The sequence below is a fragment of the Vombatus ursinus genome, unplaced genomic scaffold, assembly GCF_900497805.2.
Source record: "Vombatus ursinus unplaced genomic scaffold, bare-nosed wombat genome assembly UNPS02014403.1, whole genome shotgun sequence".
In the NCBI taxonomy this organism is placed as follows: Eukaryota; Metazoa; Chordata; class Mammalia; order Diprotodontia; family Vombatidae; genus Vombatus; species Vombatus ursinus.
This window is the reverse complement of record NW_020954181.1, coordinates 377,465-393,889: the sequence shown is the minus strand read 5'-3', so window position 1 is coordinate 393,889 and position 16,425 is coordinate 377,465. Positions and strand designations below refer to the sequence as shown.

At 33.9% G+C, this 16,425-nt stretch overlaps 1 protein-coding gene across 2 annotated transcripts in view; it reads right to left on the bottom strand.

Moving 5' to 3' along the window:
• The window catches only part of PPHLN1 (periphilin 1), a 167,325-nt gene that overhangs the window by 104,745 nt on the left and 46,155 nt on the right, over nt 1-16,425 (bottom strand). For both annotated transcript variants that reach the window (XM_027861041.1, XM_027861040.1), the window contains one exon: nt 8,572-8,633. In XM_027861041.1, the coding sequence (XP_027716842.1) occupies nt 8,572-8,633 (62 nt within the window). The remainder of the gene's footprint in view (nt 1-8,571; nt 8,634-16,425) is intronic.

Genomic DNA, 16,425 nt, shown 5'->3' with positions numbered 1-16,425 from the left:
ACAACCAAGGATCAACTACCCAGTGAAACTGAGCATAATCTTTCAGGGGAGGAGATGGTCATTCAACGAAATAGGGGACTTCCAAAAGTAACTGATGAAAAGACCAGAGCTCAACAGAAAATTTGACCTTCAAATACAAGACTCAAGAGAGGCATAAAAAGAAAAAACAACAACATGATATTAATAAGGGCAAACTGTTTACATCCCTACAAGGGAAGATAACACATGTAACTCTTGAGAACTGTAATGTTATTATTACATTTAAAAGGGGTATACTTAGAAGGCATAGGTATAAGCTAACTTTGATGCGAGGGTAAAAAAATCTAATTAAGTGGTGAAAAGGGAGTGTACTAGCAGAAGAGAAAAGGAGGAGGCAGACAAAGGTAAATTACTTCACATGAAAAGGAATAAAAACCTAACAGAGTAGAGGGAAAGAAGGGAGGGAGATGAGCACTGTCTGAACCTTACTCTCATCCGATTTGGTTCAAAGACGGAATAAGATAATCAGGTATAGAAATCTAACTTACCCTATACGAAGTAGGAAGGGAAAGGGAAAAGAAAAGGAAGGAAGTGAATAGAAGGGAGGGAGGAAGTAGAAAGAGAAAAGGGGAAGAATAGGGACGGGGCTAATAGAAGGAGGGCAGATTGAGGCAGGCCATGATTAAAAGCAAAACTCTAGTGAGGAGAAAAAGGGAGAAAGGAGAGAGAAAAGCATAAACTGGGGGGTGGGGGGAGGGAATAGGATGGAGAGGAAGACACAGATAGCAGTCATAACTGTGAATGTTAATGGAATTAAAAATCCCTTTAAAACAGAAGTGGATAGCAGAATGGATTAAGAACCACAATCCTACAATATGTTGTTTACAAGAAACACATCCAGGGGCAGCTAGGTGCCTCAGTGGATAAAGTACTGGCCCTGGAGTCAGGAGGACTTGAGTTCAAATCTGGGCTCAGTCACTTGATAATTACTAGCTGTGTGACCCTGGGCAAGTCACTTAACCCCATTGCCTAGCACCCCCCCCCCAAAAAAAACCAAACACATCTGAAGCAGAAAGATATATATAGAATAAAGATAAAGGGCTGCAGCAGAATATATTATGCTTTAGCTAAAGTAAAAAAAGCAGGGGTAGCAATCCTGATGTCAGACAAAGCAAAAATAGATCTAATTAAAAGAGATGAGGAAGGAAAACTACATCCTGCTAAACGGCACCACAGACAATGAAGTAATATCATTACTAAACATATATGCACCAAGTGGTATAGCATCCAAATTCTCAGATAAGAAGTTCAGGAAGATACAGGAAGAAACAGACAGCAAAACTATACTAGTGGGAGACAAAAACCTCCCCCTCTCTGGACTAGATAAATATAACTACAAAATAAACAAGAAAGAAGTTAAAGAGATGAATAGAATTTTAGAAAAGTTAAATGTGGTTGACCTTTGGAGAAAACTGAATGGGGACAGAAAGGAATATACCTTTTTCTTGGTGGTACATGGCACATACACAAAAATTGACCATGGGCATAGGACATAAAAATCTCACAATACAAAGCAGAAAGGTAGAAATATTAAATACATCCTTTTCAGATCATGATGCAATAAAAATTACATGTAATGAAGGTCCATGGAAAGAGAGACTAAAGATTAACTGGAAACTAAATAATCAAATCCTAAAGAATGAGTGGGTCAAACAACAAATCATAAAAACAATCAATAACTTCATCCAAGAGAATGACAATAATGACACAACATAGCAAAACTTATGGGTTGCAGCGAAAGCTGTCCTTAGGGAAAGCTTTATATCTCTAAATGCTTACATGAAGAAAATAGAGAAAGAAGAGATCAATGAATTGGGCATGCAACTAAAAAAGCTTAGAAAAACAAATTAAAAATCCTCAATTAAATATCAAATTAGAAATTATGAAAACCAAAAGAGAGAATAATAAAACTGAAATTAAGAAAACTATTGAACTAATAAATAAAACTAAGAGCTGGTTTTATGGGGAAAAAAACCCACAATAAAATAGATAAACTTTTGGTTAATTTGATTAAAAAGAAAAAACCAAATTATCAGCATTAAAAATGAAAATAGTTCATTTACCACCAATGAAGAGGAAATCAAAACAATAATTAGGAAATATTTTGTGCAACTGTATTCCATTAAATTTGACAATCTTAGTGAAATGGATATTTTAAAAATATAAATTGCGTAGATTAACAGAAGAGGAAGTAAAATACTTAAACAATCCTATTTCAGAAAAAGAAATTGAATAAGCCATCAATAAACTCCCTAAGAAAAATCTCCAGGGCCAGATGGATTTACAAATGAATTCTATAAAACATTTAAATAACAATTCTACTGCTATATAAACTATTTGGGAAAACAGGTGAAGAAGGAGTCCTACCAAATTCTTTTATGACACAAATATGGTGCTGATACCTAAACTGGGAAGAGCCAAAACTGAGAAAGAAAATTATAGACTAATGTCCTTAATGAATATAAATGCAAAAATTTTAAATAAAATACTAGCAAAGAGATTACAACTTATCTCAAGGGTCATACACTATGACAAGGTAGGATTTATACCAGGACTGCAGGGCTGGTTCAACATTAGGAAAGCTACCAGCATAATTGATCATATCAACAACAAAATTAACAGAAAATCATGATTATCTCAATAGAGGCAGAAAAAGCATTTTACAAAATACAACACTCATTCCTACTGAAAACAATAGAGAGCACAGGAATAAATGGAGTCTTCCTTAAAATGAAAGACAGCATCTATCAAAAACCATCAGCAAGCATTATATGTAAAGGGGATAAGCTAGAAGCATTTCCAATATGATCGGGGTGAAACAAGGATATCCATTATCACCACTGTTATATTCAATACTGTGCTAGAAATGTTAGCTGTAATAATCAGAAAAGAAAAAGAAATTGAAGGAATTAGAACAGGCAAAGAAGAAACAAAGCTATCACTCTTTGCAGATGATATGATGGTAGACCTAGAGAATCCTAGAGAATCAATTAAGAAATTACTTGAAATAATAAAAACATTTAACAAAGTTGAAGGATATAAAATAAACCCACACAAATCATTGGCATTTCTATATATTACTAACCTATTCCATTGATCCACCACTAACAAAGCCCAACAGCAACAGATAAAAAGAGAAATTCCATTCAAAATTACTGTAGACATTAGAAACTACTTGGGAGTCTAACTGCCAAAACAAAACCAAGAACTATATGAACACAATTATAAAACACTGTTCACACAAATAAAGTCATATCTAAATAATATCAATTGCTCATGGGTAGGCCAAGCTAATACAATAAAAATGACACTTCTACGTAAATTAATTTACCAATCAAACTACCAAAAAATTATTTTATACAGCTAGAAAAAATAATAACAAAATTCATCTGGAACAAAAGGTCCAGAATATCAAGGGAACTAATCAAAATAAATGCAAAGGAAGGTTGTCCTAGCTGTACCAGATCTTAAATTGTACTATAAAGTAGCAATCATCAAAACTACTTAGTACTAGCTAAAAAACAGAGTGGTAGATCAATGGAATAGGTTAGGTATTCAAGACAGGAAAATGATAAATGTTGGAGAAGATGTGGGAAAACTGGAACTCTAATGCACTGTGGGTGGAGTTGTGAAATGATCCAATCATTCTGGAGAGCAATTTGGAACTATGCCCAAAGGGCTATAAAAATGTGCATACCCTTTGACCCAGCAATAGCACTTCTAGGGCTGTGTCCCAAAAAGATCATAAAAATGGGAAAAGCATCCACATGTACAAAAATATTTATAGCAGTTCTTTTTGTAGTAGCAAATAACTGGAAATTGAGGGGATGCCCATCAATTGGGGAATGGCTGAACAAGTTATGGTATATGAATTTAATGGAACACTATTGTGCTATAAGAAATGATGAGCAGGCAGACTTCAGAAAAACCTGGAAAGACTTACATGAACTGATGCTGAGTAAAATGAGCAGAATCAGGAGAATACGGTACATAGTAACAGCCACACGGTGCGATGACTGATTTTGATAAGACTTGTCTTCTTCACAATGCAAAGATCTAAGACAACTCCAAAAGTCTCAAGATGGAAAATGCTATCCACACCCAGAGAAAGAACTATGAAGGCTGAAAGCAAACGAAGTATACTATTTACTGTCCTTTTCCTGTGTTGTTTTGTTTCATTGCTTCATTCTCATGGTTCTTCCCATTAGTTCTAATTGTTCTTTACATCATTACTAATGGGAAAATATGCTTAATATGATGTATAAGTAGAACCCATATCAGACTGCATGCCATCAGGGGAAGGCGAGGAGGAAAAAGAGGGAGAGAAAATTTAAAACTCAAAATCTTATGGAAGTGAATGCTGAAAACTAAAAATAAATTATTTTTAAAAATTACTTTAGATTTTAAAAAACATAAATGTTCAACAAACTGTGTATGTGCATATATACGCTACAATAAGCTCTAAATGGATAACTGATCTAGATATAAAAGGTCACATCATGAACAAGTCAGAGGATCAAGGAAGAAAACATTTTTCATGATTAGAGAGTTGAAGAGTTACTGACCAGGTAAGAGATGGAAATGACTGTGGAAGATAAAATGGAAGCATTAAAAATATAATAGAATCTAAAGAGGAAGAATTTTTAAGTGGTGGTTGCATTTTTAGACCCAATTCAAAACAGTTACAAAAATACTTTTTTAATATAAATAGAATCTCATTTTAATGAATAATATTATGACATTCTTTTTATGAAATTATTTACACACATAAGCCAATAGCCCACACTAAAACTATCTTAACAGGGATTCCAAAGTAAACTTGCCAGTCTACTTAGTAATCAATTGAAGATGCTGTTTCAGCATAACATGTCTGTATCATACAGACAGAAAATTAGATATAATTTATGAAAACTGACGTCTTTTCTTGAGAGCTAAGTGTATGAATGGGTGTGAGCTATAAAACAATGAGGTTGCCAGAACAGCGATAATAAAATCTATAAAGTGTATTACAATCCTAAGAGTCTGCCACTGAGGAAAGCCTGAATGATTTAAGCAATATACACTTAGCTATATTTTCATCATTTTCTTAAATGTCTTATTTTTAAATATGGAATCATTAAAGAAAAAAAAACCAGGTATTTTTTCTAAATCTAAAACTAAGTGAAATATTAACTTTTAAAAATGAACCCAAAATTTGAAAGTATAAAAATGAATAACAATGAAAAATAAAGAAGCTAACTTTTGAAATTTATCTGACCACTTGGTAATGCTGTCAATTCATATTTTAAATAATAAGAATACAACTGTAAAGATTAGGTTTAATGGTTAAAATTCTTTATAAGTGTATATGCCCATTTAGAGTTTCACAAAAAATAAGAAAGTATTTATGTTTAATTTATCTTTATTCTACCTATTTATCACTCTCATGCAAAATCAGAAGAAATTCCAATATGCAATCTGTACTCTCTACTACCTGCCAAGTAAAATTTAAAGTCCTTTTCCTGGCATTCAAGTCCCTCTATCATACTACTCTGCATTTCTATATCATATTAATCCTTTTCATGTACTCTATCCTCCAAATAAATTGACTTTACTTTCTTTCATTCTCCCCTACCGTCAGTAATTTCTGTTTTTTCCAGTATGTTCCTCTGTTCACACTTTTTCCTATGTCTTAAATATAGTTTTCTTTCTTTACTGGCTAAATTCCTATCCATCTAAAAACCAAATCTGTTACCTCCACTGTAAAGCCTATTGCTTTTAAACCTCATGAAGCTCTCTTTTCGTGTGTCTTATACCCCACTACAGACCATAATCTATACTTATCCTGTATAAGCTTGTTTTGTATATATTTGTTTAAATGATGTCTCCCTCATCAGACTTTAAGCTACCAGACTGTCTTTTGCCTTTCTTTTGTATCACCAGCATTTAGCACAATGCCTGGCCCTTAACAGGCACCTTGATCATTTTCCAGTCATGCCTGACTCTTTATCACCCCTCTGGGGTTTTCTTGGAAAAGATACTGGAGTGGTTTGCTATTTCCTTCTCCAGTTCATTTTACAAATGAGAAAACTGAGGCAAATAAGGATTAAGTGATTTGCCCAGGGTCACACACCTAGTAAGTGTCTGCGGTCACATTTGAACTCAGGAATATGCGTCGTCTTCCTGACTTCAGGCCTAGCTTCCGCCAGTAGGTGTTTAATAAATATTTACTGATATTGTCTGAAAGCAAAGACAATTAGCTAAAGAGGCAAAAAACACTGATTTTGGAGTTAATGACATAGGTTTAAATCTTTCTTTTGCTATGAGAAAGTTGATTCCTTGAGGACTCCTACTCAAACTCTAATTAGTATAAGTGTGTTCATTATTATTTCATAAGGGGTAAAAAATTATTTTACTATATTCACCTAGTAATACATACTTAGTCAGTCATCTAATTATTCTTAATCTATATTTTGTACAAGTTGCATGAGAATATAGATTGTGATAGGAAGGTCCTATAATAGGCCCCCAGCTTTAATTACAATGGTTAATACTTGTTTACCAGCTACAGAACTTACTTGCACAACCACAAGACTGCAGGAACCCTAACATAGACATCTTCATCCTGTTTCGCTCAAATTCCACAACTCAATCAAGTACAAGTTTTGCAATGGTGCAGAAAGTCCTCTAGCTCCCCCAAAAATGTTCTTGAGACATGTGTCCTATTGCCCTACCTTAGAAGTAGCCCATCCATCTTCTAACTACCTGGTCAGGGGAAATATTTCCTGCCCTGCCCAACTCATGAAGCTGCTGATATATTCCATTGCTTATTTTAACCTACGCATCCAATGGAATTATTCTGTATCTGATATGGCCCCTCTTGAATGTCTAAATATCTAACTTTACAATAATAAGGGCCCTGGAAGGAGGGGGCACCTCAGATAGAGAAGAAGGTCTGGGGTCTGCTTTGCTGAAGTGAGTCAGGTCCCTTTAATAAAGTGTTTTGGCTTGGAGCTCTGCCTCAATTTCCCTTTTTGGTCATCTGGGGTGATTTTTTTCCCCACAGATACTTACTAACCTAAAGCAAGTTATTCAATATCTTGGGGCTTCATTTCACTCATTTGTAGAATATGGGATGGTAGATAGACTCTGAAAACCCAGTATCTCGTTTGATGGTCTACAAACAGGAGGCATGCTAAAAGAATGAATGTTATTACAAATTTAGGAAAGGTTATAATATGTTTATTGTACTTGGAAAGAAAAATGTTCCTTTCCCATTAAAAACAACAACAACAAAATATTACACATCTTCTTAGACTTCATCATGTATATACACATATACATATAGCCACATGTGTCTATACATACATGCATACATATACACACGTAAGATATGATATAAATACAGACTGGACCTGTGGTTTCATTAGTGTAGGAACTCCTCAGTAAACTCCCTATAACAATACAGGTCAGCATCTTCTTTGCAACTTTTAGTTTTAGAGTGTTACCTAGTGATCAATTTAAGTGACTTGTCCAAAGTCACACAGATGGCATATATCATTTAAATGATTTTGATTAAACAAAGGTAAAATATGACTATGAGTAAACTAAGACTGACTGGAATTATTTTAGATAACCCAAGCATATTTGAAAACCTGTACTAGATTTGGAGTCAAAGAGCCTGGACATTGGATCAGATGACATCTTATGTCCCTTTTAGCTCTAAGTCTATGAACGTCTGGTTAAAACTAAAATTATCTGCAGAGGAAAACCAAAATCCACTTTTTGAACTTCCATGGGCCATAGATGTGTCAGAGACAGGATTTTAGGCCTGGTCTTTATGGCTACAGAATTGGAACTCTATTCACTATACCTCCCATACCAAATAATCAATCAATTAAGTGCATACTATATCCCAAGCTTTATGTCTATCATAAACACAACTCTCTCTCTCTAAAAATTTCAAGTGATCTGACTGATGGAGAATGATTCACTCTGAATGTGTTTTCTAAATAACTAAGCATTTAAAATCTTAGTCTTAGTACACTGATGATACTGAGGTCTACTGAGGTATGCATTACTACTTGCTCCAAGGTCACATACATATCAGAGGATTAAAAATATGAAAAAATTTTACTATGACCTAAATAATTCCTTGGATTTTTTTTTCTGTTTAATACCACAAATGAAGACAGTATGATTAGAAGTTCCTGTTCATGAACAATTAGAGAAAAGACCATCAGCTACTTCTTTGAAGCTTCTTATAAAGATTATACAAAAAAAGTAAATGTATTTATTCAAATACATTATGTGATGGAAAACATTCATGAATGTACTGCACAGTGCTACTGCCACTAGTATACAAATATGTCTGTAAAAAGAATATAATAAATCCTGGTTGCATGAAAAAATATCACTACCCCAATAAAGACATTTTAGATATCTATCTGAAATTTATATTCAGATGCTAATCACCAAAAATGAAACTTGATAAAACACACCTAACAGGTGAGAAAGAAGTTACATTAATAGAAGTTATTCTCATTTTTTTACCTATAGTCAGGCTGTCTACTTATGGGATGATCATCCCTTGTCCATCGATAGCTGGGCTCATCCTGTAACATAAAAAGATACTTATTACACATTTGGATACTTAAATATATTACATCTAAATTATTTTGACTAAGCATATGTAAAATATGACTATAAGGCTAAAACTATGATTGTAACTATTTTAGATAAGCCAAGAACATTTGAAAATCTGTGTAGATTTGGAGTCCAAAGGTCTGATGGCTAGACTTGATGAGGGAACCTCTAAAGGTTCATTTCAGCTTTAAATCTATGAACCTCAGCAGCAAAAACCAAATACAGACAAAAACAAAAACCCACTTTTTGAATATTTATTTGCCTTAGGTTTATAGATAAAACATTTTAACAACTAAAAGAAAAGCCTGGCTAAAAAGAGAGGACTATGAGCTACTCCACTAATTTAAGAACCCAAGTTGGCTTATTCTTTAAGAACTCAAACCAACCTTACTAGCTGTATGACCTTAACAGCAAGTCACTTAATCTCTGTTTGACTCAGTTTCCTTCAACTGTATTCAAAGAATAATAACAGCACCTACCTCCCAGAGTTGTTGTAAGGATCAAATGAGATATTATTTGTAAATCATTTAGCACAGTGTCTGGCATAGATACTAGCTATCGCTATCATCATCATCATCATCACCACCACCACCACCACCACCACCACCACCACCACAACTATTCTCTGCCCATGACAGCACAAAAAAATATTAATTTGTTTCCAGTTAATGCCTAAGTATATTTCTGATTTTCTATTTGACCTTTCTTTTGATGACTGATTCCAGTCTTTTCCAGGTTTAAATCCTATACTAAACTTACTACTTTCTCCTTTTAACATGATCATTTCCTTTCTCAGCTACAATTAAAACTAAGTAGAACCTGAAAACATCAATCACTTATGTGTTAGCCAAATGCATAAATGATTTGATACTAAAACAACATATAAATCTAAAATACTCATTCTTACTTTCTAACATAAGTCATGTAAAATGTATAAAGAAAACACAACAGCAACAAATAATAAAAATAATGGTTTAAACAAGCAGGAAAGACAAAGTGCACTGATAGCAAACTCAACCCTGTTTGCAGCCTTTACAAATTCCAATTCGCCATAACCGAAGTAACCAGTACCAAAAAAATATTCACCCTATACCCCAGGTCCTTTATCTGTAACTCTAAAAAACTGATATCCAATGGGACCAAATGGCTTTTTACATTCTTCTGAAAGCAGTCTGGGAAGAAGTGTTCCTCCTTAAAATAAGGATTACAATAAAACTAACTTGGTTAAAATGAGTGATATTTAGTTACATTTTAGTAACTTATAAAAATGCAAAAATTCTTCTCATCCTAAAAGCCTTCCTATGGGTATTATCTACTACCTGAAGTCTTCTGTTATAATGCCCTGAAGGAAAAGCAATCTTTGTTTTCTCCCTTCCTCTCACAGCAGTTTGTGCTTAGCACTATATCTCCTATCATATTTATGTTTACATGTCTAATTATTCCTTAACAGACTGTTAGGATTTTTGACAGTTTGGTTTTGTTGTTTATTTTGTTTTGTTTTTTGTAATCCCAGAACCTAGAGTGTAGCTACCATGTTCGATGCCTTTGAACTCAATATATAGCCCTTTGGTAAACACTAAGGATCCTATTCCTAACATAAACACTTGCAAATTGTCTTTTAGGGGCACCACTGAAGGGTTGAGAGATGTGCTTCTAAGGTTTTATATATACATATATATACTTATGTATGTATGTATACATTATAGTTCATCAGCCATCTCCACATGATTATCAGTTAACAGCAATTAATCAGGCAAATTTAATAAGTTTTTATAAAGGAGTAACTACTAAATTGACATAGTAAGAAGTACTGATACTAAACCATTCTTCTCCCCTGAAAAGTCTGTGATACACTTTCATACCAGAACAGAGCGTCGGGAAAAGTGAACTCAAACTTAGAGACATGTGCAGCAAAACGGTAGCTCCTAGTTGCCAGGAATTCTTTTCCCTCATTTTGTGTAGAACTCACTAATTTCCCCTTATACATGGTGCACTTGTTTTGCTGAGCTCCTGTCTTGAAGATACTGTTGCTACTTAACTGAGGCAATACTGGAGAAGATGCCCTTAATCCAAAATCTTCTGAACCCTTAAAACTTACAAGGACTTCCTCTGGGAAAGGGATTAGATAGGAAAGAGATTGAGTCCAAGACACTCTCCTCACTCCTGAAGAAATTCTTGCTCAAGAATTTGGCTGGAATGCTTCCTCCTAGCTTGATCCCCACCTCAAATCCCTTGGTCCTGAAATGGCCTGCAGTTAATAAACTACAGGATGTGACCATGTTTCCTCAACCAATCCAAACACATTTCTAAAGCAACATCACTGCAATGAATCCAATGGCTTTAAAAAAGATCTAAACTGATCAACAATCTTTTCCTATTTTTCTTTTTTTTTTTTAATGCCAAAGACTCCTTTGGCAGTTTGTTGGAACCCATATTTCCTTTCAGAATAACATTTTTATACATAAAATAAAGTGCATAATATTACAAAAGAAATGAATTATACTGAAAAGAAATGTAAGACTCCCCTAAAATCTATCCATAGATCTTTTGGGAGTGTATAAACTCCAGTGTAAGAATAGCTGGTCTAGTGGCAGCAAGGTGGCACAGTGGATAGAGCACCAATCCTGCAGCTGAAGGACCTGAGTTTAAAACCAGGCTCACAAACTTGACACTCTGTAGCTGTGTGACCCAGGGCAAGTCACTTAACCCCAATAGACTCATCAAAAATAAATAAATAAATAGCTGATCTAAATCTGGTTATAGTATCAGCAGTTTTGCAACTGTAACTTCTTAAACTCTCAAATGAGTTTCAGTAAATAGTTACTTCAAAATATCAGGAAACATATCTAGAAATTTCAAAGTCTTTAACAACAGTAAATTTTTTTTTAACATCAATGAAAGAACAAACATGAACTCTAAATCCTAAACACTTAATACGATTTAAATCACCTAAGATTTTAAGAAAAAAAAATTATGACAATTACGTTATTACTGTTGAGAAAAAGTATCTGTTAATTTTACATGCAATAAACCAACAAGAAAACAATATCTTTGGGTATTCATGGATTTCATTCAAAAGCACAATGAATTAAAGGAAAGTACAGCATCTATTCTCATTTCCCAATTTCACTGAAGGATATCTTCCTTATAATTCATTCAAAGATGCAGCACAGCATTATGGACAGAGTTTTTCTTGAAATCAGGAAGACCTGGGTTCAAGTCCTATTTCTAAGACATAATGGCTATGTGACCCTAGCTAAGTCACTTAACCTCTCTGTGGTCAAGGCAACATTCTGAGTAGTTTACTAGATTCCTCACCCAAGAGTTCACCATACCAGTGAAATCATAGGTCCAGTCCCCATTCTTTTTTTTTTTTTTTTGAGGCAATCGGGGTTAACTGACTTGCCCAGGGTCACACAGCTAGTAATTATCAAGTGTCTGAGGCTGAATTTGAACTCAGATCCTCCTGATTCCAATGTTGGGGCTCTATCTACTGTACCACCTAGCTGCCTCTATCCAGCCCCTATTCTTTACCCTTCAAAACGAAAAAGAACTTCTAAATCTAAAGAAGTAAAAATAAAAATGCCTAAAATCTGGGAGTATCCATTTGATAAATGGTCGTAAGATATGAATTAAGCAGTTTTCAGAAGAAATCTGAAAGAAAAAATGTTCTAAATCACTAATAATAAGAGAAGTGCAAATCTGAGGATCTGAGTTCAAATCTGGCGTCAGACATTTGACACTTACTAGCTGGATGACCTTGGGTAAGTCACTTAATTCCATTGCCTGGCCAAAAACAAGCAAACAAACAAAAAAAGAAACTACAATCAACAAAATCAAAATAATGAAAAAACAGATGAAAATGTGAACTATCTCACTGGAAAAAATGACCTGGAAAACAGATCAGTCAGAGATAATTTAATTTAAGAATTACTGGGCTACCTGAAAGCCATGATAAAAAAAAAAAGCATGGATAGCATCTTCCAAAAAAATTATAAAGGAAAACTGCCTCGATATCCTAGAAGCAGGGGGCAAAATGGTAACTGAAAGAATCTATCAATGACCTCCTGAAAGAGAACCCAAAATGAAAACTCTCAGGAATATTATAGCCAAATTCCTGAATTGTCAGATCACGAAGAAAATACTGCAAGCAGCCAGGAAGAAACTGATCAAATATTAGGGAGCCACATTCAGAATTACACAGGATTTAGCAGCTTCAACATTGCAGGATGAGAGGGCTTGGTATGTGATATTCTGGAAGGCAAAGGATCTTGGATTACAGCCAAAAACCAACTATGCAGCAAAACTGAGCATAATCCTTCGGGGGGGGGGGGGATGGACATTCAACGAAATCAAGGACTTTCAAACATTCCTGATGAAAGATCAAAGCTGAATACAAATATGATTTGCAAATATAAGAATCAAGAGAAGCATAAAAAGTTAAACATGAAAAGGAAAACGAATTGTTAATAAGGTTAAACTATTTATATCCTCACAAGGGAAGATCAGATTTGTAACTCAAATAACTATATTGTTATTAGGGCCGTTAGAAGCAGTATACATAGACAGATAGGGCAGGTACATGCTAACTTTGACGGGATGATATTAAAAAATTAAGGGATGAGAAAGAGGATAGCACTGGGAGAAGAGAGAAGGGAGAGAAAGACTGGGGTAAATTATCACATATGAAGAGGCATGAAAGACCTATTAGAGTGGAGGGAAAGAGAGGAGGGTGAGCACTGCTTGAACCTTACTCTCAACAGACGTGGCTCTATGAAGGAATAACACATAGATTCATTTGGGTACAGAAATTTATCTTACTTTAAAGGGATGTAGACAGAGGACAAGGAAGCAGGGAGGACAGTAATAATAGAAGGGAAGGCAGAAAGAGGCAAACAGTGGAAGGAAAAAACTGGTGAGGAGGGACAGAGAGGAGGAGAGGGAGGGAGGGGCGGAGAGAGAAGAGAGTGAGGTATAAATATGGGAAGAGGAAAACGAAGGGAAATATAGAGTTAGTAATCATAATTGTGAACGTGAATGGGATGAAGTCACCCATAAAATGGAAACAAATAGCAAAGTGGATTGAAAATCAGAATCCTGTTGTTTGCAAGAAACACATTTAAAGCAGAGACATACACATAATGAAGGTAAAAGGCTGGAGTAGAATATATTGTGCTTCAGCTTAAGTTAAAAAAGCAGAGGTAACAATCATGATCTTAGACAAAGCAAAAGCAAAAACAGATATAATTAAAAGAGACAAGGAAGGAAATCACATCTTGCTAAAAGGATAGATAATGAAGTAATATCAAATGGTATAGAATCCAAATTTCTAAAGGAGAAATTAAATTAGTTACAAGAGAAAATAGAGAGCAAAACTATACTAGTAGGGAACTTCAACTTTCTGCATTCAGAACTAGATAAATCTAACAAAAAAAATGAGAGAAGTTAAGGAGGTGAAAAGAATTTTAGAAAGTGAGATATGACAGACCTCTGGAGGAAAGTCAATGGGAATGGAAAGGAATATATCTTTTTTTCAACAATACATGAAACCTATACAAAATTGACCATGTATACGGCAAAAAAGCAAATGCAGAAAGACAGAAATATTAAATACATCCTTTTCAGATCATGATGTAATAAAAATTACATTTAATAAAGGGCTACAGAAAGAGAGATTTAAACACCAAATTAGAAATCCTGAAAATCAAATGAGAACTAATAAAATTGAAAGGAACCATTGAACAGATAAATCATTGGTTATTTTGATTAAAAAAAATTAGAAAACCAAATTACCAGCATCTAAAATAAAAAAGATAAACCCACCAAAAATAAAGAGGAAATCAACACAATAATTATGAGTTGTTTTAGCCAATTGTATGCTAATGAATTTGACAATCTAAGTGAAATGGATGAATATTTACAAAAATATAAATATGAAGATTAACAAAAGAGAAAATAGAATACTTAAATAATCTCATCTTAGAAAAAGAAACTGAACAAGCCATTAATGAACAGAAAAAAATATCCAGGACCAGAATTCACAAGTGAATTCTATCAAACATTTAAGGAACAATTAATTTCAATACAATATAAATTATTTGGAAAAACAGGCAAAGGAGGAGTCCTACCAAATTCCTTTTACAGCACAAATATGATGCTGATAGCTATATCAGGAAGAGCAGAAAAAGAGAAAGAAAATTATAGACCCATTTCCACAATGAATATTGATGAAAAAAAATTTAAACAAAATACTATCAATATATCACAAGGACCACACACTATGACCAGGTGGGTTTTATACCAGGAATACAAGGCTGGTTCAATATTAGGAAAACTATCAGCATAACTGACCATATCAGTAACAAAACTAACAGAAATCATGATTATCTCAACAGATGCCAAAAAAGCTTTTGACAAAATACAATACCCATTCCTACTAAAAACATTAGAGAGCATGAGAATAAATGGAGCTTTCCTTAAATGATAAGTAGAAACTATCTAAAACCATTAGTAATCATTCAAGGATAACCTTGAAGTCTTCCCAATAAGATCAGGTGTGAAACAAGAATACCCATTATCACCACTATTATTCAATATTATACTAGAAATGCTAGCTATACCAGTAAGAAAAGAAAAAGAATTAAAATAGGCAATGAGAAAAGAAAAACTACCACTCTTTGCAGATGATAAGATGGTATACTTAGAGAACCCTAGAGAATCAATTAAAAAACTAGTTGAAATAATTAACTTCAGCAAAGTTGCAGGATATAAAATAAACCCACATAAATCATCAACATTTCTATATATTACCCAAAAAAATCCAGTAGCAAGAGACAAAAACAGAAATTTCATTTATAATAACTGGACAACATAAAATATTTGGGAGTCTACCTGCCAAGACAAATCCAGGAACTATTGGTACACAATTATAAAACTTTTCACACATATAAATTCAGATCTAAACAGTTGGAAATAATATTAGTTGCTCATGGATAGATGGAGTCAATAAAAAAAAGATGACAATTCCACCTAAATTAATCTACTCCTTTAGTGCCACACCAAATCAACCTATCAAATATTTATTTTACAGAGCTAGAAAAACTATTATCAAAATTCATCTGGAAGAACAAAAGGTCAAGAATATCAAGGGAATTAATGAAAAAAAATGAGAAGGAAGGTGACCTAGCCACACCAGATTTCAAACTATAATAAAGAAGTAATCATCAAAACTATCTGGTACTGGCTAAGAAATAGATTGGTGTAGCAGTGGAATAGATTAGGTACATAAGACTAAGTAGTAAATAAATAACCACAGTTATCTAAAGTTTGATAAACCCAAAGAACCCAGCTTCTGAGACAAGAACTCACTATTTCACAAAAATTTCTGGGAAAACTGGGAAACAGTATGGCAAAAACTAGTTAGAGACCAACATCTTACATTGTATATCAAGATAACATTGAAAGATCCAATGAGAATTATTATGTTTACCAAGTAATTTTATTTAATCTTGACACATGCTTCATTATCTATTAATTCAGGATGTTGAAGAAAAGGAATAGCAGAGGGAATGTCATATGTGAAGGCTGGAGAGAAGAAAAAAATCACACCAAGAGACTGCCAGCTTCCAATGAAGTATTAGATCAGAAGAAAAATAAATACATAAAAGAAACAATAGTTTTTGTTCTCTAAGTTAGCAGGTAACCTAGAATAAACACACACACACACACACACACACACACACACACACACACACACACACA